The sequence below is a fragment of the Cebidichthys violaceus genome, unplaced genomic scaffold (assembly GCF_023349555.1).
Source record: "Cebidichthys violaceus isolate CVI_PGR_0920_01 unplaced genomic scaffold, fCebVio1.0.p SCAF_13, whole genome shotgun sequence".
Lineage (NCBI taxonomy): Eukaryota > Metazoa > Chordata > Actinopteri > Perciformes > Stichaeidae > Cebidichthys > Cebidichthys violaceus.
The window spans coordinates 7798053-7823887 of NW_027176296.1; the positions used below are offsets into that span (position 1 = coordinate 7798053).

Genomic DNA, 25835 nt, shown 5'->3' on the forward strand with positions numbered 1-25835 from the left:
AAAGGACATAGAAAGAAATATGTGCGTTATATTTGTATCAGTATGTTAAAAGAATCTCCAGTTCTAATTTGACTCCTTACTCCTTTCCAGGTGGGTTTCATCGACTACATCGTGCACCCTCTGTGGGAGACCTGGGCCGATCTGGTTCACCCTGACGCCCAGGACATTCTGGACACGCTGGAGGACAACAGAAACTGGTACCAAAGCATGATCCCCCAGAGTCCCTCCCCGCCCTTCTACGACCAGGGTACGCATGGACACAGTGGAGGGACTGGAGGGCAGGGAGGCGGGGAAAAGTTTCAGTTTGAGCTCACCTTGGAGGAGGAGGACTTGGATGGAATAGAGAAAGATGGCGAAGGGGAGGAAGACGACGAGGAAGAGTTAGAAGAGGAGGAGGACAGTCTAGGAGATTCTCGTTCTCCTCCCCTGGACTATTTGGACGGTCAGGAGCTCGAGGAAGGCCGTATGATGGAGCCAGCAATAGAGATCGTGACACACGAGGCGTCGCCCACAGACACATAGGGCTTCCATCATCAGGCTCACATGGTGATTTGAAAGTTGTTGGCAAAAGAGGGGAGATCCTCTTGCAGCTGTGCTGTTTAATAAGCCCACAGAAGCAAGGGCTTAGTTAGGTCCCGCACAGGGGCGTCTTGCACTTGGGTGTTTGAAGCTAGACACCGACGGACAGTTTCGGTGAGGCGGCTTCAGAGTTCTCAGGAAATAATTACTGCGAACATTTTAGTCTTGATGGACAGGCGAGACTGAGGGTGGAACTTGAAGGATTTTGGCCAGTTTGGAAAATGGTTACTTTTCTTTTCTGGACTGGAATTAAATGGACATTGACACTACTGAGAGAAGTTTTGTACCTTAAGTCTTTTTTACAAATATGATATGATCTAGAAGTAGCATAGAATAAGATCTACTGATGGGGACACATTTGTATAGCAAGAGAAAGTGTTTACTTTTTTCCTGTACCATTTGTCAAAGGACTTTCGTGTGCCTTTTTTACTATTGTCTTTATAATAGTTTTTTATTTATTGAACACTCTAGTATATCTGTGAAATGTTTTTTTTTTCTTATCTGAAGGAGCAAAATCTTTTTTGTATGTTAAAAAGAGAACAGTCTTCCATGTATTGGGCAATAGAGAAATCCAAACAAACGTCGACAAACAACTTTTGGACAAACTCATCTGAATAGAGAAACATAAACACACACATTATACGCACATTTTGTCACATTCGTTATTCAACCTGAGCACAATGTTTTACATGTGGATTTTAAATGCTTATGTTCACTCATGGTTCATGTTACATGTTGCTTTCTATTTCAGATGTCGGTCAATGATTGTCACACTAAAATACACGTCTATTTTCATACCCCATCTCTTTATACATCACCTTTTCTCTTTTCCATTGTAATGGTCTGCAGACCATTTGGGGCTTCCTACCTTTTCACACCAAAACTTGACTTTTAATGCAAAATGCTCAACCATGGAAATGGAACTGTGTGGTTAAATATTCACTCTAGAATTTCATTGTGAAATCATTGGGACATTTGATTTGTACAATTTGTACAATACATGATTCAAGTTCAAACCCTGATAACCTAACATGTAAGACCAGATGAAATCAGCAGAAATATAAGCAGTGCAACAAGCAAAAAGCTTGTGACACCAAGCTGCTGCCTAGATCTATGATAAAGTCAGAAATTAAGTCTGCCAAGGACAAAATGCACACCAATGGTGAATCTATTTGTAGCCCATAGGTATGCTGCAGTCTTAATAATCCTGTTATATGGAACAGGTCCCGACACCGGACCCGTCTGATGTAACGCCCCCCCTGCCCCTCTACAATCAGGCCAGATGATTAAAGGTCCTCTTACAGCTGCCTGTCTGAAAGGCGCTCTCAGACCCTCATCAGCACCACTATTCACATGGTTTAAAACCCTTCTGGGCTCCACGGACCCACCCCAAAACAATCAGGCCAGCTATTTCGTCCTCACCATAAAAAATCCCTCAAGTGCTGCCTCAGCTCATTGACGTCAATTGAATTCTTCCCCCTACCCCTAGACTGTATTGGGTTTCGAGGACAGTCGGGTTATTAGGATCTGGTGGAATTCCTGGATTCAGCATGGCAGACTGTACGCTTTGGAAAAAAAGAGGAATAATTGGTGCTCTAGTTTTAAAACAAACCAAAAAATATATATTATTGTTTCTGAAAATAGTTTGAAAATGGTGTGCAGACCTCACACTTCCACAACTATTTTTTGTGGATGTTTTAGTTGCATCTCTCCATTTTCATATTGGTTTACTGATATACTCGAAGGTACTTCATCTAATTTCACTCCAGCATGCTTAAGTGGCAATTGTTTGTGTGCAGTATGTATGTATGGAAGGTTTTGTATTTGTGTGTGCGTTTGGATGTGTTGACTTTGTCATCAGGCCTTACCCCCATCACTCCACGCCTTTGTCTCTACTGTTTGTTGCTAGGAGCTCAAGTTGGTCCTTTTTGCTGTTTATAACAGTGTGTATTTATTCTATACTTTAATCTTGTAAATAAGAAATACTGGTTCAGTGTAAAATATATTTTAATTTATATGCACTTGCATTACCTGGAAGTGGTGGTGTCTAATGTGTAGAAGACTCTGGATTAGAGTCTTTTTATATATGTATTATATATTGTTTTTATATATATATATAAATATATCTAAGTATATACCCGCACAATGTTTTGAGTGCCCAGCAGAGCAGCAGCTAAAGAGACATGTTGTTGTTGTCACATTGGAATCTTGTAACTCCAAAATAGCCTTTTTGAATGTTCGCAAGAAAATGAAAAACATTATATTAAGCTTATTACCAAAAATGTTCTCTCTTTGGCATCACTTTGAAATCTTAATTAATATCACAATATTTGTGTGCATTTCTGAAAATGTAAGTTTCTCTCAATTAAATTTCATCTTACATTTCTGAGATAATAGCCAGAATTTTACAGAGGACATGGAATGTCCACTTTTTGTTTCTTAGATATTTTTTCCTAAGGAAGACTATTTTGGTCCAACTGAGTTTTTGAAGCTACAAGATTTCCATCTGACAGCAGCAATTTGGTAACCCAGAGGCAACATAGAGGACATGTTAAACTGCATAGGCTTGGATATAGGATACGTGCAAGCTAGCTAAGTAACGCAGAAGCTTATCGATGCTTGGTATCAAAGTACACAAATAGCTTTTTTCTCTCAGAGGCTTGTCACAACTTAAGCTTCTCCATCCAGCATTTGAATGCAGATTGCTGATATATGAGGCCAGATAGATACAGGTTCGACAGACAAACACAAAGCACTCCTTTTACACTTAACGCACTTCATGTAAAAGTAGACACCACAGGGACGGTATTGGTAGCATGCTACAATACGCCCGGCACTGACGTGAATCGTTCTGAAATTAACAACAAAACATGATCTTATGTAACTGATTGTGCTAATGTGTGAAGTCTTTCTGACCAAACTTGTTAGCAGTTTTGAAATTCAAATTTGTCAGTATTAACATTGTTTATCTATGTTCAAGCTTTGTTGGTCCTAGTTGTGTCCAAATGGTTAGCCAGATTTAGCACTATCTGCATGAGAGATGTTTTTTTTTTATTGTTAATAATATGTTCAAGTCTGCCAATTGGTGGGTTATTAAATGTTTCACACAATGTATGGTATTCTATTGTATATTGTGTTCAAAAATAAATCTGAAATACTTTTTCTATTAAGTGATTAAAAGCAAAGCATGAATATATTGCTTCTGTTTCTGCTTTATTTTTCTCCCTCATAGCACGCTGTAAATTACTACAGTCAATTTACAGCACGATTTCAACAGTAATAACCTATTATTTTTAAATAGATACTGTCAACACAAAACACAAATAAATTGTTAAATTACACTCATTGAAAGGGTTTTATCAGCACAACTAAACAGTATTGTACAGTATATTCTGGGAAGAGCAATTTCACCTGAACTGCACATGTGAATCTGGAAATTTTCTGTTCTTCATCCATCCAAATATTATTTGGTGAGACTTAATTTTATTTAATTCATAAATCGGTGCAAAGTCTATCAATGATTTTTCCAGTTTATTTACAGTACTCAATATGTGCACGTCATGATGGAAGGATTCAGCAGCTAGAATTTCACAGATGATTGCCTATTATTCAGACAACACAAGGAACTTATTTTATTAACTACATGACATGTGGACACATGCATTATGCCAGTGAATTATTGAAGCATAATGATGTCATAATGATGTCTTTTACACTCTATGGAAGTCACTTCATTAGCTGAAGTCACATTAAGACTTCTGTGAAAGCTGGTTATGGTTAGGCAAGGTTATTTACTAGCCATCCAATGTTTTTGAACGTTATAATCTGAAAAAAGATATATTGATTATAGAGAAACGAACGCAACTAGAGATATCTTTTTTTGCAAGTGGACTGTTCTCTCTGCAACTATAGCCAAACAAGATGCCCACATTCTCAAATCACATTACTATTCTGTATAAATAACAACGTCACCTCTCTGCATTTGTCTATGGTATTTTTTTCACCTTTTATCTATTGAGGTTGAAGTTTCACTGAGAGCAACGCTCCGTTTTTTAGGAGCGCCAACACCCTGATTACATACACAGAGTTACACATTCACATCTGGAAGCTTTCCAGTACAACCACAGTCACATCTGCTGGCTACTGAGCAACTCCGGCTCCTCCAGGTTAAGTCTCCTGCTCAAGGGCACCTTAGTGATGGTAATCAGGGAGGGTACAGATGGACAGAATTCAAATTGGATAAAAACAATTAAAAAAAGGATTCTCAACCAGTGATATACGAGGCAAAATAATGTTATTCTTTAAAAAAAATTATTTTTCAACACTTAAAACAAATATATTAAAACAAAAAAAAAACATTGAGTTTCAGGTGAAATGTCAGAAAGCGGTAATCACCGCTGGACAGTCAGCCTTGAGGTTCACATCATATGTGTGCGGATCCAGCCCACCTTCTTTTGGGGCTTGCTGTAGTATTTTCAACACCTTTAATCTCCAATACCAAGAAGAGGCAGCATTCACACACAAATTGATCCAAAGGTTAGATAATTTCAGTAAAACTTGTATTTTTCTTATTTTTTCGATGACGTCTGATCAAACACTATTTGAAATTATTATTCTTATTATTATTACTATTTTTTTCAGGTACACCAAGGATGGGCTGGGCGAAGTCTTAACTACCAAAGTTACCAACAAAAACACAAAAACAGTGAATCCACATATATCGACTCTGTTGAGGAGACACATGGACTTAGAGTGGGACTTTAATTTCATTTAAAATGGTGAGTTTACTCAATCCCATTATTCACATTAAAACAACAGCTTGTCTCATTCCACTAATTCTTTCTCCATCTCAATCTCACCCTCCTTCACTCGTCCTCTCTCTCCCTTACAGAGTAGAAAGTCAGAATTCCTCTTCTCAATCATTCTTTTTCTCATGACATCTCTTCTCACAACTAGGATTAGCTCATGACTTGGGATATTATGCACACATGCACATATGGCAATAAATTGTATGTTGTATTGTATTGGAGCCATCACCTTAACGTGGTGGAGAGGTTTGAGTGCCCCCATGACCCTGAGGACTATGTTGTCTGGAGCCTAGAGCTCCTGGTAGGGTCTCCCATGGCAAATTGGTCTCAGGCGAAGGGCCAGACTAAGAATGGTTCAAAAACCCCAATGAAAAAACTAAGAAGAGTTGAGGAGACCCTGCCCGGAGGAAGCCCGGAGCCCACGTCTGAAGCCAGGCCCAGTCGGAGGGCCCGACAGCGAGCGCCTGGTGGCCGGGTTTGCCACGAAGCCCGGCCGGGCACAGCCCGAAGTAGCAACGTGGCACCCCCCTCCTCTCCATCCTGTGGGCTCACCACCTGCGGGAGGAACCGCTGGGGTCGGGTGCGCTGCCCCATGGGTGGCAGTGAAGGCCAGGGACCTCGACGGACCAGACCTGGGCGGCAAAGGCTGTCTCTGGAGACGTGGAACGTCACCTCTCTGTGGGGGAAGGAGCCGGAGCTTGTGCGGGAGGTGGAACGCTACCAGTTAGATCTGGTGGGGCTTACCTCTACACACTGCATCGGTTCTGGAACCGTACTCCTGGATAGGGGTTGGACTCTTTTCTTCTCTGGAGTTGCCCAAGGTGTGAGGCGCCAGGCGGATGTAGGGATACTCACAAATCCCCAGCTGAGTGCCGCTGCGTCGGAGTTTACCCCAGTGGACGAGAGGGTCGCCTCCCTACACCTGCGGGTTATGGGGGGGAAAACTCTGACTGTTGTCTGTGCATATGCACCGAACAACAGTTCAGAGTATTCAGCCTTCTTAGAGACTCTGACTGGAGTCCTGTATGGGGCTCCAGTGGGAGACTCCATAGTTCTGCTGGGGGATTTCAACGCGCACATGGGTAACGATGGGGATACCTGGAGAGGTGTGATTGGGAGGAACGGCCTCCCTGATCTAAATCCGAGCGGTCGTTTGTTGTTGGACTTCTGTGCTAGTCATGGATTGTCCATAACGAACACCATGTTCGAGCATAAGGATGTTCATAAGTGTACGTGGTACCAGAGCACCCTAGGCCGAAGGTCGATGATCAATTTTGTTATCGTATCATTGGATCTGAGGCTGTATGTTTTGGACACTCGGGTGAAGAGAGGGGTGGAGCTGTCAACTGATCACCATCTGGTCGTGAGTTGGGTCAGAGGGTGGGGGAAAACTCTGGACAGACCTGGTAAGCCCAAACGGGTAGTGCGGGCAAACTGGGAACGTCTGGAGGAGGCCCCTGTCCGGGAGATCTTCAACTCACACCTCCGGCGGAGCTTTTCTAGCATCCCTGTGGAGGTTGGGGGCATCGAACAGGAATGGACGATGTTCAAAGCTTCTATTGCCAAAGCTACGGCGGTGAGCTGTGGTCTCAAGGTCTTAGGTGCCTCAAGGGGCGGTAACCCTCGAACACCGTGGTGGACACCGGTGGTCAGGGAAGCCGTCCGACTGAAGAAAGAGGCCTTCCGGGATATGTTATCCCGGAGGACTCCTGAGGCAGTTGCAAGGTACCGACAGACCCGAAGGGCTACAGCCGCTGCCGTGAAGGAGGCAAAGCAGCGGGTGTGGGAGGATTTCGGAGTGGCCATGGAGAAGGACTTTCGTCTGAAAGACAGACGTATGTCTCTGATGAGACAGACTGCCTTCATACACTCAAATAAACATAGCGCTCCTTTTTGCATGTGTTGAAGATACACACACACACACACACACACACACTACAGACTACCTGAATTGCAAGCAAATCAAGCGAGACAGACCAGAAATGTTTTGAAAAAAATAGAAGATACAAACTTTAAAATTGATGACCTCTACCAAGGAGTTCATGCTTTCAGTCTCTGCATATTTGTGAGTTACTCAGCACAATATCTCAAAACCCACTCAAGGCATTTCAGTGAAATTTGGTGCAAGCATAGAAATAGAATAGTAGTTGAATGGACATTCCCATTCAAATCCAACCTGGTAGTAGGATGGTCAGAGCAGCCGCCATTTTTATGAGCATTATTGCCATTGCAACCCTTGTAGCCATGGATAAAAATGATGACAAATGACAAAATGATTGGACTGCCGAGTAATATAATTGACCTGATCTTCCGACGATCCTCTGCATCCATGGGCCCGTAGAGCAAACGCACTAGTGCTTCCTTTTACCCTGCCTCCTAGCCCTCAGTCTCAGGCTTATTCTGGCTCATTCACATGAACAACAGAATGTAAATCTCTTTCCCAATTTAAGTCAATGGGGAAAAAGTATTTTTGGGCCAAGTGACATCTCATCACAGACTTGGAAGTTGTAATTACACGGTTCGGCCACTATGAAAATGGTTTTAATGCCCGGTGCTTTTCCTGGGGGCTTGGTTGTAGCGGGCTAATAACTATTGTATTTACCGATTTGCAGCAAGTCACAGACTTGCTCATAGCCGCATGACTTGATAGACAACAGCTTCAATGTCTAGTGTTTTTGTGTGTCCTGCCATACCAGCTGTCCATTTTATGAGTAAGTAAGAAAGAAAGTATGAGTTGGCCTTAACAGACGTCACTTTGGCTCTCTGACTACCTCTGATTCCGGTTTAGCGGCGAAGCAACACACTTTACAGCCCCACTGTGTTGTGTAGCAACTAACAACAATTGCCATTTTCTTTCAACTTAATCGAAATGACTCCTATTTTATTTCTACAGGCACAAGCTGTGACCATCAGCTAAGAAGAAACTAATCAAATGTGGTGCAGATCAATTCTTACAAAATGTTATGGCAATGCACCTTCAGGTGGTGCAACAGCAGCACACATTTAAATAACTAAACATAACTCAGTGGTCATGAGTCTGACTCAATTGAGATTGTACGCAAAAAAATGTATACTAGGCCTTAATATTCCTTTTCGATTTAGGTATCCTCCAAACCGTAAACCTTTGCCAATTAGACTGATTATGAATCTCCAGGTGTATTTTGTCGCTTTTCCAGATCCAGAATAAAAATGTCAATAATAAATGTAAGAGAACATCCCCAGTAAATGTGTGAACTTTATGAATGCTCATGGTTTCAACCTCAACTATCAACCTGACTCCTGTTCTTTTACAGTACCTCCTGTAGTGATTCCTCAGGAAGGATGCAGATGCTGATCTGTTAAGTTGTGTTATTGCTCCAACATTAAGTTAGTTTATTAACATGTGGGACTTTACACAAAGTCCAGCGTGAGAAGGCAAAAAGGCTGGATGAAGCAATATTTCCAGGAATATTCTGTTAGCCCGTCATTTGACTGGAGGGTTTATAGGCTCTAATAGTCTTTGGGGAAAATCTCATGGAACACAACATTTATTGCTAATGCTAAAGGCAGTAATTGCCTATTTACTGTCTTTACCGCAACAACTTCCGTCTTTAAAAACATAATGAGGCTAGTTTTGCAAAGTGATCACAGGTGTTACAGTCATATAAAGTTTCTGTTGGCTTTTTAGCAAAAGAGTTTAGAGACGCAGTTTAAAAACTGGATATGAGTATTTAGGTAATAATACATTTTTATATTAGAATATCTTAAACATTATTAATGTTGGGTTCCTTCTCCAAACTCTTTAGTGGCTATTTGTAAACTGCTGTCTGGAAAGGAATCATTCAAACGTCATTTAAAAAAATCTTAACGACATAGTAAGAGGCTTGTGTAATTTCCATCCATGACCCTTCATATCTAATTTCATTTTGACACATGATAAGAACTCTGAGGCTTTCTGCCCTTGTAGCCACCTTGATGTAGAAGAGCCTCATGAGTGAAGAGTCTATCATCTTATTCTTCCTCTTTGTGGTCCTCTCATTTGATATTCTCATCTTTTAGGTCGTATCTTTATTTACATGCCTCCTCTCCTCAAATATTTTCCAAACTCCTCTTTTTCCCTACATCTCTATGTCCTACTCCCATCCCACTGTCTCTCCTCATCTTGCCTCTGGTAAAAGCAAAAGATTTGATTTGATGAAACTACTTGCGAGCATATGATGAAAGAAAGATAGATGGAAGAAAGAGACAGAGAGAGACTGGCATATGGGACAGGTGGCCTCACTTGTCATTCTTTTACAGAGGCTTGGAGGTCCACGGGGATGTCTAAGTTATCTAATGAAACTAAAAAAAGAGCAAAGCATTTCCCACTAGTCGAGGATAATGACACCACTTAACTCCTCCCCTGTGAGGCACAAAGTAGATGAGGGATATTTTCAGTCAAGGAAAGGAAATGGTTAGCTTGGGAGAAAATAGGGAATTGGCTTAAGGTTGAAAAATTCCCCATTGTATATTTTACTTGTGAATGAATGGGACAGATGGGAAAGAAAGGTGTGAATGTGTGCCCTTCATAAATCTTTCATCTCAAAATATTCATTTCTTTTTAAAAATAAGCCAAACAATATGCCAGTGTGGAGAGCATTTGACCTCTTTCCAATACAAACTCCCTCTTAAATATTTTCCAGGGTAATGATCAACCATAGCTGTAGGTTTAAGATACAGCCACTCATTTCTTGTAAATTCTTGAACTAAGAGTCTTATCTCTCCACATTGGAGAAAATGTTCTTTGAATGGAAAATGTATTTTACACTAATTACACTCTTATTTATAAGAGTATGGTTGTTTTTAATGTTACCTACATTACCTAAGTCTTAAAAACACTAAAAAGCCATGGTAAACATTTTGTGCAGTCAGATTTGAACCTGGTGTAACAATTGAGGCACATTTAAAGTTTGATAATTTGACAAGAGGACAGACGCATGCAGGTGATAGAGGCAGAGGGGGAGTGCAGCTGATATAACTCCTTTTAGCTGAATAGACCAAAGCCTCATTGAGATGTCAGTTAATTCAAATTTAAGGTTTCTGAGCCCACACTGTTATTTGACAATGGTGCAGTGACAAATGCAGATTTCTTAGAGTCTTTATTCTGTGAAGCTACGAAGAACTGTGCAGGTATTTTCAGCCTGAAAGACATCTTTGCTTAAACAAAAGTGAAACTTTTTTTCCTATCTCAAGAAAAAGCAAGATGCTTTGCATATGAACTGACTACTCTACAAGCTTCAAGCGCTTAATCGCAGTTAGGGGATGTTACAAAGCTAATTTTCTCCCCCCAATATTTAGTGTTAAACTGAGACGTTTAGTAAACTGATGACTTATGTTGTTAAGTGCAAACTGTAACTGTTTCCTTTTCCAGGAAGGGAGAACAAGTTTCTCTCAGGAACAAGGTGTTGGCTGTGAAGCTCTCAACCCTAACCTCAACCACCGCTCCAGACTGGGTCCTGTGGTAAACTTAGACCCCTATTTATCCAGTGTAATCTTGGATGTACTGCGGCATGTTTGTGAGCACCACTGACTGTCTCTCCAGACATTGCCAGTGTTCTGGTTACATATGAAATGGTGGCTTATTTCCCTGAAATGCTTCCAGCTGTGTCCACCTGTTCTCGGACTTGCCAAGGTTCTTTAAACAGGCTGTCAGTGGTGTTTCTCTGCACCCTCAGCCACTTCATCATCTCTCCTTTAATTGGCTCAGGGGATATAATTAGCCACATGTATCCATCACAAGACTGATTTACTTGCTGCAGCCTCGAGGGACCCAAGAGGGACATCATGTTGCCTTTAACCTGGAAACCACTGTAATAACAGTTTTATTTGTTCCTCATTATTAAAAGTGGTCTCATTTTGAAAAATACTAGTAATAGTAATATTTTTCTTAACAAAATGATCTGGCAGTCCCATAAGACAGCCCGGTAACTCTTAATGCAAATCAAAATCATTGCCAAGCATGTCATTTTTACCTCTGGGAGCAGCAGCAGCAGCAGCAGCAGCAGTATTTGACCCAGCTGGCCCTACAGTCGGCTATCAAACCACAATGACACAAAAGCTGGAGCCACATAATTTGCATTAAAAGAGAGGATAATTAACCCTTTGTGTCCATAAGAAATGAAATATGTTAAATTAAGCCTACACAGAAAAAAATGGATACTGAAGATTGAATGTAGGCTATTGTGTGATCTCTCACTTAGATCAGATTCCTTAATTTAGCCACTCTATGTCAAGCTATAAAATCAGTGCAAGGTGTGAATTCCTGCACACAGACAGCAGTGGGTCCCCTTGTTGTTTATGCAGGTTGATGCAGGACTTTTCTTAGTCTGATGACTAATGACTTGACATTGAAAAAAAGAAAAGTTAAATGTTACTGTATGTAGCCCTATATGTATGCCCCATAGAAGTGTATCCAGTATGCATTATCTTACATTCATGGTGTTTTTACTGGCAGGCTTTTATATCATTGTGGGCTGTCATTCTACAGATAGCTTTAAAACGCTATTAACATGAGAAGAATGAAACCCAGTTTAATTGATGCACATACCCTTATATAATGACATTCATATTGACATCCAAATTTTCATCGGATTTTTTTTTATTGCGAGCCGCTCACACAGCTCGTGTCCACGGTTGACATAGCTCAGTGACCATCCAGTGTGTTTTTGCTTTTGGAGTTGGTTTAATGCAGCACAAGTATTATAAAGTCCAGTTTAGCTCAAATCAATCAGTCAAAGGTTTATAAACCTCTGGGAACAGCCAGAGTGAAGATGAATGATTGAAACAATTGATGATCCGACACAGGCCATAGACATACACCACAACCCAATGACGACATTCACACACACAAACTACTAAGTATGGTAAGAGACATACTCGCAGTGCAAGTGACATCAACAGTCCTTTATGCTTCCACAAATTCATGACCTAAATAAAAAGCACTGACTGTAACCAACTTCAACCCAGTAGAAGAAGTTAAAAGCAGTGTGACCTGCCTGCCCTGGACAAGTGGATTGAAAATAACTATTAAAACTCTTTCTCTGAATCAGTGACATGAACAACAGTGAGTAATCGTCTCAATTGCTCGCTCTGTAGAAACAAGTAGAGGAAAAAAAACCTTACTGACAGCTAGAATGAGGAATGTGTTTTATTCCGTAGCGTGACCAATTTAACAGTCGTTTCTGTTTCCCTTTTCTCTGCTTCTTCCACAGCTGTGTCACTAAGCCCTTTGGTACGATTACTCTAAACTTTATAAATAATTTGTTGCTCTCACGCACCCTTCCCAAACCATAGAGGTCTGCAGCACATGGGAACAATTCTTTGACTTGCATGCTTGTGTGATGACACACATGTGTGTGTGTCTTTCACTTGTTCTCCTGTACTATAATGCCATTCCAGTAATCTCATGTAATTCAAAGCATTTATATTAAATGATACAGACACACAGGTCAGCTACAGGGCTTGAACCTGGGTCATCTTGTTTAAGAATTATTTTTGATGTTTTTTAAATGTACTACAACCAATAAAGAAGGCTGGTGTGGACTTTAACACTTTTCTGGGAAAAGTAAATGAGAAAAATTTATCAGGAAGTGCAACAGAGGAGTGATCCCTTCCAGGACAGAAAAGCATGCAATAGGTGTCGCTTGCAGGCCACACAGAACAACAAATACAATATAGAGAAATAGAATTTCAACAATAAACTCCAAAGTATCAGTACTACAGTACCAGGTCAACAGAATAACTGCTGAATTTCAATATGCAACCTAGACCTACAAATTACAAACATCAGGAGTTCATACAATACAATACAATACAATACAATACAAATTTAGCCATTTAGTTGCTATGCAGACATTTTTTATTAAGAGAAAAAAGTTGCAAGCAGGGTGTTAAAAGAGTGTAGAATGGTTTTGAATAAGGAAATATTAATGTAGAAACCTTAATTGTTGTGGGTATGCCGTACACCAAAATGTCCCTAGTATATTTTGGGGTTTTGTGCTCCATACTAATATTTTCAGATAGTGTGTCTGTAGATCAGTGTTATTGGCATACATGCTATAACAATATGAGAATGAAAAAAACTTGTTGGTTGTAGTGTTGACTGTTTCTGAGAAGCAAGACAACAAATTGCATTTAGGTCTATGTTTGGCTGCCTATGATTCCTTTTTTTTTGTTCCTACTTCTTGCACCCCACTAGTGTCCTATATTATTCTTTCTCACATTATGTATTATTTCTGCTCCCCTTCCTTTGTCACAAGTATCTAACTCAGCTCTGATTTGTTCCAACAGGTTGGACTGACTATGTGCAGTGGCCTGGTCTGGCCTCACCGATGAGAGGAGAAGAACAAATGTTTCTAACTAACCTGGGTAAAAGTTGTGGTTCAAGACAAGATATCGTGGACATGATGGATCAATCCTCATTGCGGGGCACAGCATGTAGTGGTGAGTTTCATGTATCTAGCAGTGGCATCATCATAGTTCTGGGTTAAAGAAAATAGGAACTCAAACTCAAAATGTAAGTAAAAGTACATCTCAATATGGACCACAGTGCTTGACTAGACAAGTGATAAGTGAAAGATGCAGGCAGTGAGTACATGTGCAGAGTGAGAATATATATAAGAGCGAGAGAGAGAGAGAGAGAGAGAGAGAGAGAGAGAGAGAGAGAGAGAGAGAGAGAGAGGGAGAGAGAGAGAGAGAGAGAGAGAGAGAGAGAGAGCGCGGAGAGAGAGAGAGAGAGAGAGAGAGAGAGAGCGCGAGAGAGAGAGAGAGAGACAGCAGACAGGATATGCAGTGAAGTGGGATTGTGACAGGGGTTTTTTCCTCTCACATCCTATCACAGGGATGACCAAGTTGCCTCTGTGGAACAGGTTGCCATGGCAACTCTGCTTGAGACGAATACTGAGAAACGATCTCGAGACATTTCACTGTGGTATAAGATCGCCAACGTCTCGTACAGCAGGTACAGACACAGATACTCTGACACACACACACACACTTAGACGCACAAATTCATGCTGCTAAAGTTTATAACTTAAATACAGCCCTCACTTCAATTTAAGCTACTATTATTGCTCTCAAGGTACCCAGCTTTAGGTAGTATGTTATCAGGTCTGTGTGTGAGTGTTTTGGCAACACAATCCAAAAATATATATATTATATAATACATATATTATTAGGACTGAAACGATAACTCAATTAAGTTGATGTAGAAAATTTTAATTTGCAACAATGTTGGTATATCAATTGACAAGTCATCTTAAAGTAAAATGTAGAAAAATGTATGTGAAAATGTGTTGATTTTCTTAGCTTTCTATATAGTAAATATAGAATATCTTATTTAAGACAATTCAAATGGGGATCTGGATAATTATGAGTGCTATTTGTCACTATTTGTTGACTTAATAACACACAAGAAGAAGATCATTGCATGCTCTCAGGCCAAGTTTGATCTCACACGCTCATTAAAAACATTTGGAAAAATCAAATGCGGGTCTTTGCTAACACTATTGGGCTGCATGTCAAAATGTTGTGGTGTGCTGGTGGAAATTACTTTTTCTGTTTTGATGAAATATTAAGCAAGGGGTTGGGTGAGTGGGGGGGCTGCGCAGGTGTATGAATCAGCCCAATCAGTATAACACTATTGATATTTACACGTGGCTTTAAAATCCCGATTCAGCTGTTCTGCTTCATTATGGGTGTGAATTTCTGGACATTTTATTATCAAGTCAGTGTATCAATATCTAATTCAAATGTATATCCTTTTTTTTAATAAAGGTCTGATTTATAGGTTATTTTTGATACCGTTAATCGTGTGAAAAGGGTTCTGTGCTGCAGTTGAAAATAAGTATTTAGAAAATCTTCAAAAAAGTGTTGTTAAATTACCTGCGGCTCCTATTTATATTTCATAAAGATATCAGACACTCTGTCAATGCCAAAGTCTCAAAGGTTAATACAAGGATTTTGTAAGCTATAGGGACAAAGACTAGCTGCATTTAGCCAGGACAAATCAAGCTCTTTTAATCATAATTTTATATAAATCTGGTTATTTTGCGGGTTATTTTGTATAGAAACTTTACAAAACATTATATGAATTAAATGTTTTTAATGTGTTTTATTCAATATCAATATCAACGAGCATGTAACTAGAGAACTGCTACGTTATGTCACTTCCGGCATCCATCTTCATTGGCTTAGCAAATCAGTCTCACATCTGTTCAGAGTTTCTGAATATATTCAGAAACTCTGAACAGATGACGGAAGAATCAAAATGTTGTCAAACAGCGGTAAGAGTAGCTTTGATCTTTGAGCAAAAACAGAGCTAACGCTAGCTAACAGTTTACATAAGCTAGCTCTGTTACTCAAATGTAAACATCGATGTAACAATCTTAACTGTTAACTTTAGCTTACATGTAAATACTGGCTGAGTAATGAACAGGTGTATGAACTTAATAGCTAGCTCCATGGAGACCCTGTGCAAAACACTTTACGTTACATCCCTGAAATTGACAGAAACTGACATTTCTTTGGTACCTGGGATCATCCTTTATCATAGTAATAAAATTGAAAAACATGGTAAACCCCAAATCTCTGGTACATGCTGTTGCTGCTTCATCTGAACTCATGAGTAAGAGCTATGTTGCTCATGCCAGGTGGTGTGCTGTCGTTTGGGAAATTAAAATATGTCCCTGGGTTTTTGACAGATAATATCACACAGTTTTAACATGTTGCTGAGACCTCTATGAGATAAAAAGACAAGTTAAAGGTCATTATTTAAAATCTGTCCAATCATGGATTCCAAATGTACAACATTGGTTTGATCAATCTTCATGGTTTTTATGAAAGTTAAAGGAGTGCTTTTGAGTATACAAGCCACTGTTATCTTAACACAGTCATCAGTCAGGGCCTCAAATCATGGAACCTTTAACAATAACACAATGAAGAGATAATGAAACAGCAAATTTAATTTTATTACGCAATCTAGCACGTGCAACCGAGGGCTGGAGGAATGAGTCGAGGATACAAGACTAATCAGCTTTTGTCATCTGAAACAGCTGAGTAATTATGTTTTGACTCAAGTGTATTCCAGTCAATTAATTTAGGTCAATAGGCAAAGCTCACTGCATCATGAGGTTTGGCACCATGGAACAATAATTACCATATGTTTGGGAAATTAATAATCAGTTTGATTTATTACACCGAGTATGTTTTCTATGAACACTGCCATTGATGTCTGGGGAGGGTTGATTCAAAAGATCAGTGGCCAGACTGCGACATCAGCATGTGATGGTTGTTTCCAATCAGAATATAGTCCTTTAATTGTGTTAGTTAAATCAAACCCGTGTTGTTGCATGTGATGATTCACATGGAGCTCCACCTGAGTTGTGGGTCTGGCTTCCATTCCAACACTTCCATCATGTAGCAGCGGTGGTCCTGGCATGGACCTGCCACAGTCTGATTACTGCAGTCTGAGTCATGTTCAGCACATTCATGTTTACTTTATAATAGCACATTTAGCTGATACACTTGTGTGTTGATTGCATTTACTAGATCAGATACTGTTGGAGAACAGTTGACACAGCTTTGATTTTATTCAAACAAATGTCATCGGAAAATAGAGGTTCTTAATTTTTTAAAGTCTGTCTTAAAACAATAGTCACATGGCCATATGGACATTGCAGCAGTCTTTTTGTGCTGCAATCATTTATTTTCTTCATACTGGCCATTGAGATCTCTAATACACTTTCAATGTAAGTGATGGGGTACAAATCCTCAGGCCTCCTTCTGTGCAAAAATATATTCAACAGTTTATCTGAAGATAATATAAGGTTTCAGCAGTCCGAGTTAGACAATTCAAGTAGATATCTTCCAAAGTTGCAGTGTTTTTAGTACAAATTTACCCCTGACAATTCTTTTAAGACAGACTTTACAGTTTACAAAAGCTCATTACAGATATCAGACGTAGCTCTGGGCTTGGGGGTATTGTGTTGGAACAACTAGTGTATCCCAGAGGCCTATTGCATGTGTGAGAGTTCAAGTAGAGTGAGTTTATGTAGAGGTTCGTAATATATGGGAAAAGCTGTGGGGGAGAGAAAGGATTGCCAAGCCTGAGAGTGATGAGTGAGCAGTGAGGTCTCAGTTTTAGGTGAACTTTGCCTGGGAATTCAGCCTGGGAAAGTTTCTGATCCTTGTTTCCTGTGTTGAACTGTGAAAACCCTCAAATGCAGCATTATTAGACAATGGATTCTGGACTCTCCCCATGAAGATAGTACTGTGTCCCATATCACTCTGCAACACAGGGGACACATTGGAGACAAATTATTAAAACATGGTATCAAATATGTAAACTAGCAGAGCCTTTGATAATAATTAAGTATTCCACATTTAACTTTTTGTAATACATTTAACATTTACTTCTATGAATATTATAAATTCAGCTGTTATTTTGCCCTAATGTGGGGGGAGACATGCAGCGAGCACAGACCTGTTCAGAAGTGAGTGTTGAAGTCTGCACTTAAACATGTTTTGTGAGCTTTAAGTGGAGACTTAAAGCTCAACATCAATACTGGTGTTAATATTGACAGTTTTAACGAAATTTATAAAAAATCTGCATTTCATGGGTGTAAAATGGCTCAAAACGCCATCTGCTTTCTAAAATCAGCCCTGAACCTTGGAAGGCCAATGCTGACATAGAGTCTACCGGTTGGGACTCATCTGTGTGATGAAATTTAATAGATGTCACCCAGCAACACCTGCAACACACATCCACACCTTCAGCAAGTGTGATAGTCTTTCGTGTATTATCTCCCTGTGGCCCAAATCTCCCCTGAATGTTTGAGCAAATAGAAATAAATCTAGAGGTAAGAATCTATCCTCAGTCGACTCACATGGTTAAATAAAGAATGTGTTATTAGTGCTGTTGGAGACGGGGTGAGTCATTCATGCTACTTTTTTTTTGCCTTGGATTGTTCATGGGGGAAGCCTCACAGTATGTGCTAATGTATTTAAAGTATTTCCTCAGAGTATCAGTCATTCAAGCCTGTCTGCATGCTCAGGAAAACACCAACCACTTGGCCAGCCAACCCTTTTATGTTTTAAGTTTAAGACATAAGGAGTTTTTTCTTTTAATACATTAATAGTTTAAACATTTCACCTTATTCAAGTATCCAGTCTGCCAGGTATCTGGTCAGTCAGTCAATGTCAAGGTGTACTTTTTTTTTTTTTTTAACTCACTTTTTATTTAGTTTTCAACAACATAACAACATGCGTTTTCAGACAGTTACTTTCTTTGTCCATTTTTCAGCTGTATGTAGTCTTGGTAGACATGACATTCAGGTACAATGCACAGAAGGAACAACAAACATCAAAAGGTGCTCACTCCAAGAGAAAAGGAGGGGAAATAAGAATAAGAATAGATAATTGGTTACATGCATATAATTAAATGAAATAAAATAAAATAAAAATAAATAAAAACAAGGGATGAAGAAATAATAATTGTCCACTCCTGAATGTAGTATCCTAGGTGCTACATATGTTTTTCAGAGAGGATGGTGTATTATGTGTGTATAGAGAGAGTTAGCAGGTAACAGTTCAGCCAGAGGGCCAAGCAACATATGGTAATAACCCTCATTGTATTAATAATGCTGCAACAGGACCCCATCGTTTAGTAAAGATAGGCTTTTGGAGCCTTAATGAATATGTAATTTGTTCCATTTGATAGATGTCCCATACTTTTTGGATCTATATATCATATGTAGGGGGATCCGGTTTTAACCATCTAATGGTTATACACTTCAATGCTGCTGTGAGTAATATGATTAGAAGGTATTTTTTGCCCCTCCCATCCAGGCCTTCAAGTATCGCTCCCAATAGTGCTACTGTGGGGTCGTGTTGGATGTCCTGTTGGAATATCTCTTTGAGGGCATCAAAGACTTCTTTCCAGTGTGCATTTAACTTAGGCCCTAAGTTAAGGCATAGCCAGAATATATGTGTGTGATTGGCAGCGTGTGTTCCACAGTTTGGCCAACACAAGTTGGAATGTGTTGGGCCCATCTTGGCTACCATTTCTGGTGTTCTGAAGAATCTGGTAATTATTTTCCATTTAAATTCCCTCCAGGTGTTTGAGTTTGAAACTAGGTGTGCCTTTGTGCACATTTCCTCCCAGGTATTCTGTTGTATGATCTTGCTCATTTCCGCCTCCCATCTCTACTTTATCTGTAGGGAATTATGTAGATTCATAGATAGAAATATGTTATATAGTTTACTTATTGTTTTCTTATCTTTGTTCCCCATCTGTATTTCTATTAAAAGCCTTTCACAAACTTTCCCCACTCTTTGTGTGTTGTTAGAAAAGTTCTCAATTATCTGAAGACATTTGTTTTGGGGAGATCAAAATCCTTTTTCAGCTGCTCAAATGTCTTGAGGTTGTCCTCATTAAATAGCTGGTGGAAGTAAACCAGTCCCATATCTGACCACTTTCTAAAGCCTGTGTCTAGATTGTTAGGTGTGAAGGTCTTCATAGATCCATGAATCCACGTTATCAAAGGTTTCATTTGTGCAGCCCAGAAGTAATATTTTAAGTTTGGAAGTTTAAGGCCTCCATTTAGCTTAGATAGCTGTAAGGTTTTAAGTCTAATTCTAGAACGCTTTTTTTTTGCCAGATAAATTTGGAAATTATATTATCCAGGTTATAAAAAATTGGTTTTGGAATTTCTATAGGTAGCATTTGAAATAAGTAGAGAAGTCTGGGCAGAACATTCATGCGAATACTTTTAACACGACCAAGCAGGGACAGAGGGAGCGTAGACCATCGTTCCAGGTCACTATCAATGCACCAAATTCTTTTATTATAATTGGCCTCGTACAAATTCTGTAAGGATGGGGAGATGTAAATGCCAAGGTATTTTATACCGTCTTTTGGCCATTTAAATTCACTTTGGAGTTTTACACTTCTTGCGATGTTACCGTTGATATCCATAGCCTCTGTTTTTTCCACATTTACCTTGTATCCTGAGTAGTATCCATACTGTGAGATGAGTTCCTTTAGATGTGGTATTGTTGATGCAGGTGGCATTAGATATACATCATCAGCGTAAAGATATATTTTATGCTCTTCTTTATGTATTACAGTTCCTTTTATTTTGTTATCATCTCGGATGAGCTGGGCCAAGGGTTCGATACTAATAGCAAACAGCAGGGGTGATAAAGGGCAGCCTTGTCTGCAGCCGCGTTCCAATGTGAATCTTTGTGATCTACATCCATTAACTTTAACAGCTGCCTGCAGTGATGAATATAATGTTTGTATCCAAATTAAAAAGTTGGGGCCAAATGGAAAATGGATGATTCCAGTTATTATATGATTAACTCTTCTTGCTAAGATTGCTGTTAGAATGCGCAGGTCCTCGTTCAGCAGTGATATCGGTCTATAGGATTGGCACTCTGTGGGGTCTTTACCTTCTTTATGAATTACCACTATAGTTGCCTCAGTCCAAGACAGTGCCATCGTTTTAGATTCTAATGCATGGTGGTATGCTTTTAGCAACAGTGGTGATAACATATCCTTGAAGGTTCTATAAAATGCATTAATATATCCATCTGGTCCTGGGCTTTTATTATTTTTGAGCGTTGAGATCACCTGCTTGATCTCCCATTCCTCAATAGGCTTATCTAATTCCTTAGCTGCTGATTCTGTCAGTTCAGTTAACTTTATAGGATTTAGGTACTCTGTAAGTTTTGCATCATCAGAGCAAGTATCCGTGTTTTTATATAAAGATTTGTAAAACTCTGTAAAGGATTCTGCTATTTTATGTGGTTTTGTAACAGACGTTTCTTTTGATTTTATTTTCTGTACCGTATTAGATGATTGCTGTTTTCTTAATCTAAATGCTAATAATCTGCTTGCCTTTTTTCCGTATTCATAGTATCTTTGGTTTGTGAATCTTAAACTTCCCTCAATTTTATCTGAGAACTGTCGAGTTCTCTCCGGGTTGCATGTAGGTTGTTTAGGAGACTAGCCGACGCCAATTGATTTTATTTTATCTTCCAATTTTCTCTGTTTAGCCTCTTTTCCTCTTCCCCTAGCGGAAGTAAATTAAATAATACGGCCTCTGATGTATGCTTTGGCACAATCCCACAATGTAAGAGGTGTCGTTTCGGCCAAGGTATTGCTATCCAAGTATTAAGATGTACTTTTAAAACTATTTATAGGACCTATATGGCTAAGTCGGATGATCTATTTTTCGGGGTTTAGTCTGATCATGTTTTTTTTGTATTGAGGGTCACAAATGGACTTAACTGTGCAACAGTAGCTGGCTAAAGGTCCTAAAGGGAAAGAGCATAACATCTTGGGACTACAATTTCCTTCATCAGATAATATCAATATTTTATTTTTCACTTTGAGGTAGGTGTGATTAGAAAATAGATGTGTAATTTGCCAATGTAAAAAAAAGGTGTTGTGTAGTAGTTTTGCATCTGTCAGCGCCATGACGGTTGCTGATTTTAAGGCAGAGAGTTTACCGGAAGTGTGTGAGGGATTTGCGTGAGCAGTGTGTATGTGGGTGAGCTGCAGCTTTCTGTAAAGAGAGGGGAACATATGCTTTATTATATGACGCTGATGAGATGGTGTCAGCAATGACTAACAGAGAGCAAGGCATGTTGTGTCTTATGGGTAGTAGTGATGCTTCTACTTGTATGTGTATGTACATGCACATTGATATTGGAGTGTGTGATTTGACGTATATTTCTATAATATCCGCTGCTGCTGCTGCTGCATTCGGGAAAAGAGTCAGCTCCAGCATGGTGGGAAGGCCTTTGATGTGTCAGCTCCAATTTTGTATCTGTGTGCATATGTGGGCATGCCCTACATACACAAACTCCCAAGTGGGTCCTTTTAGTACACCTCAACACAGACCAGAAGGCCACATTGCAGTCTATATATGTGTATATACATACACATATATAGACTGCAATGTGGCAGAGGAAACACTATTGCTATGCTACATGTACTGTAACACACCTTTTGAGTTTTCAGACTGTAGTTTGGACAAAACGAGTATTGGGCTCTGGGGATTTTTAGTGGTCATTTTCTGACTTTTTTTTTTAGAAACTATTAATCAAATAAATACATTGAATATCAATGTTAAGTAAATAAGTAATTTATTTAAGACAATCATTAGTTGCAGAGCTCAGAGGTACCAGTTATTAGAATGGCAATGACATCTCAAAACCATTTACTATTTTGGGGCTATTGTGGGAGTATTCACATGATTCCCATAACTGTAACTGATTAATTGCACTCATCTTTAGTGAGGCACTCAGTGTTACCGATCTATTGAAATTAAAGTAAAAACTAAGCTAAAATATGCTAAAAGAATTGCTGTCTACTTCAAGGCTTACCCATCAACTCCCACACATTACTCTTACATATGCAAAAACACACTTTCACATATTTTGCACCGCCTTGGAAGATTCCTGTTGTGTCACTGATCCTCTACCCTCCTGACTCAGGGAGTGTGGTGAGTTAATGAATTGTGCCTGGTCTTATTTGGATTCACTACATTTAGTTTAAAACCCTAAAAAGAGAGGGAGAACAGTAACCAACCGGAACTGGTAAACCATGATCACATGGTCATTTTGTGAATCATAGTATGGCAACCTAAACATCCTACAACATGACTTGAATCTGCCTCATGACCTTCTGTATTATGTCAGAAGCAGCTTCATTGTTCTCACTGCTGTCAGACCACATCTTAAATATCTACACTCCTATTTTAAGATGCCTCATGAATTATGGGTTCAGTATTAAATGCGTCATTGGGAGGCCTATCTGGGCTCCAACTGGCACGTCATAGCACACACACACACACACACACACACACACACACACATAACTTATATTAGCAACATTCTCGTGGGTGTCCAGTCAACCAAGAGCTTGCCAGTAAGCGAGTGTAGGCAAGTTATTCTCCAATTTTGTCCAAAACTAACTCCGATATGGGGTTTTCTGTTCCCACCTTAGCTTTATGCAGAGAAGTCATTCAGCTTAATGTGTTCTTTATGGCGGTCATTTACCAGATAAACACAGTCAAACCTTCCCCAAAAAAATAACAACGTATTTATCATAGTATTAACATTTTGTGTTTGAATTATACGGAGAAGCTGTTTGGCACTGTAAAACTCGTGCCTGTGCTATTTGTGTTGTCTTTAAAATACTCTTTTGAAACTCTGTGCAGTGAGTTCATCTGGCTCCATCATCTCAGCCATGCTGTCCAAGCAAAGGCCGGTACTCTTGGGAATGGCCTAATTTAAACTTCTCCACTGTTTATAGATATAAGCTGATTGTATAGCAAGTTTGGGCTCCGTTTATTTAGGCTTGGAACCCGTGTGGAAATGGTAATTGATGTGAGTGAGTAAGAGGGACTTATTGGACTGGTGTTGACATCCTGGAGACCATTAGGGAGACCACAGACCAGACCGGCCCAGTATCAGAGGGATGAGCTCATCTTTTCCATCCCCTGGAAGACCTGGTTTTTCAGAGGGGGGCTTTTTTACAAGGTTAGACTCTGGATAGGGTTTGGGGTCAGAGAATAGTCCAACTTGACCGTATTTGTTACTAAACTGGTGCTACAGGGCAGGGAGGTAATGGGAAATGTGAATGTAGTCATACAATGACTATCATTTCAAGTTTCAAGTCTCAGTAAGCTGATTTTGTACTGAACAGCCCACTTTTAACTGGTTTAGGATGGCTGATAGGTACAAAGTCTGACTGAATATATCTTCCAATGTTGACCTATGCTATGGTCTATGCTATGCTGGTACAACACTTGATATCTAGCTAACTAATTGACCACTGGCCCAATGCATGACCTGGCACCTGAAATATAACACAGCAGCCCTGATTATAGTGCTCTTACCAACTCCCATTTCTTGCTTTGAGAACATAAAGCTATGAATCCAAATAATCCCCCCAGTGGAATCAGACTAAATCCAAATCCAGCTCTGAGCGGACAGCCAGCCTCCTCAGCAGCATCAAGTAATTAGGAAGTGGGTGTCCTAATTACACAGAAAACCTTGATGCTTGATGTAATGTGTCTGTGTGTGCCCGACCCCTGGGCAGGGCAGCATTGGGGTACTAACAGAGAACAGTGTGTCTGTCTGGCAGTACTAACAGACAGAGTATCATGAGTGGCTGGATGGCACGTAGGCTCTCGACATGGCACCCTGCCACAGCCACTCCTTATCGCCCGGCGTGCTTTCCCCTGCTGCTGAGTGGAGAGCGAGTTGTTTTGGTTTGACTGCACTCACTGCTGGCTAATCTGTGGGTGGCTGTTTGTGTACATTTAAATACCGCTGCTTAATCAGCATCCCTCATCAAGGCGCTTTGGGGGTGAAGAGAATTGGAGCAGGGTGGAGGTTTGCAAGGATGTTGCTTTGGCAGTATGCAGGAAATGGCATGAAGCCTTGGAACATGAGACGTGACCACTGCAACATGAGCCCAGGGACATCCCAATATAGAGATGACGTTTAATGAGAGGCGTCATATCAGTAAAACTCATTCACTGTGTTGATATACCTCAAGGTAATGAGTCACATGTAAGGATTTGCACCTGTAGCACTGAATTAGGGTCATCATCATGTTCACCTCAGCATCTGTGGCAAGAGATGGAACTGCATTGCTGCATCCCTTTTTGTTTAACTGGTCCTGTTTTGGCCTGCAGCCTATGATCACCTGCGTAAAAATAAAATACCTTATCTTTTGATTATTGTGTATATGTTAAGGTCACTTCTAAAGCCCAACTTTGTATCCAGCTTACTTATTTTTTCTGACCATGAGCCAGAAAACGTACAGTAATTCATTTAAAGCAGCTAATTTTTATGTGAGAATTTTGACACTGGAAAGGTTTGATATTTTCATTTGATAAGTAATCGTGTATTACAATTGCCATTTATTTATTTTATTTTGCTGATTTGTCTTATCAATTGATCAACAGAATGGCAGCTGTTACTGGTGCAAAGGCAAGATCACAGTTTGTGCAAGTTTGCTATTTTTTATGTAGAAACATTTGATGAATGTAGTGGCATCACTACCTCATCCTCCACTCCCAGTGCTTCTGCACTTGCCAGATGATAACAGCAGTTTGCTACTCGATGCAGCGTTACCTTCTTAGCTGCATTCCCACAGTAGCAGAGTGATGACCCATTTGAGTTTGTGTTGCGGTTTTTGCTGGTGGTGAAAACAATTGTGGACCTGCAAGCAGATGCAGAGATCACTGAAGAATTGCCAGCCTAGAACAACACTGCACCCCACAGGCGATAGGCATGAGCAGGGTGGGAGAGAGGGAACAAGAGAGGTGGATGGGGGTAGGGACAGAGGAGAAGATATGCTTTGTCTTTTTTATCTGCTGTTTTTGAAGTAAACAGGCTCGCTTTTCACAA

General features: G+C 39.9%; 1 protein-coding gene across 5 annotated transcripts in view; it reads left to right on the top strand.

Moving 5' to 3' along the window:
• Positions 1–3775, top strand: part of pde4ba (phosphodiesterase 4B, cAMP-specific a) — a 165667-nt gene extending 161892 nt beyond the window's left edge. For all 5 annotated transcript variants that reach the window (XM_068707607.1, XM_068707608.1, XM_068707610.1 and 2 more), the window contains one exon: positions 91–3775. In XM_068707607.1, coding sequence (XP_068563708.1) covers positions 91–522 — 432 coding nt within the window. In that variant the 3' untranslated portion in view covers positions 523–3775. The remainder of the gene's footprint in view (positions 1–90) is intronic.
• Positions 3776–25835: the final 22060 nt, after the last annotated feature.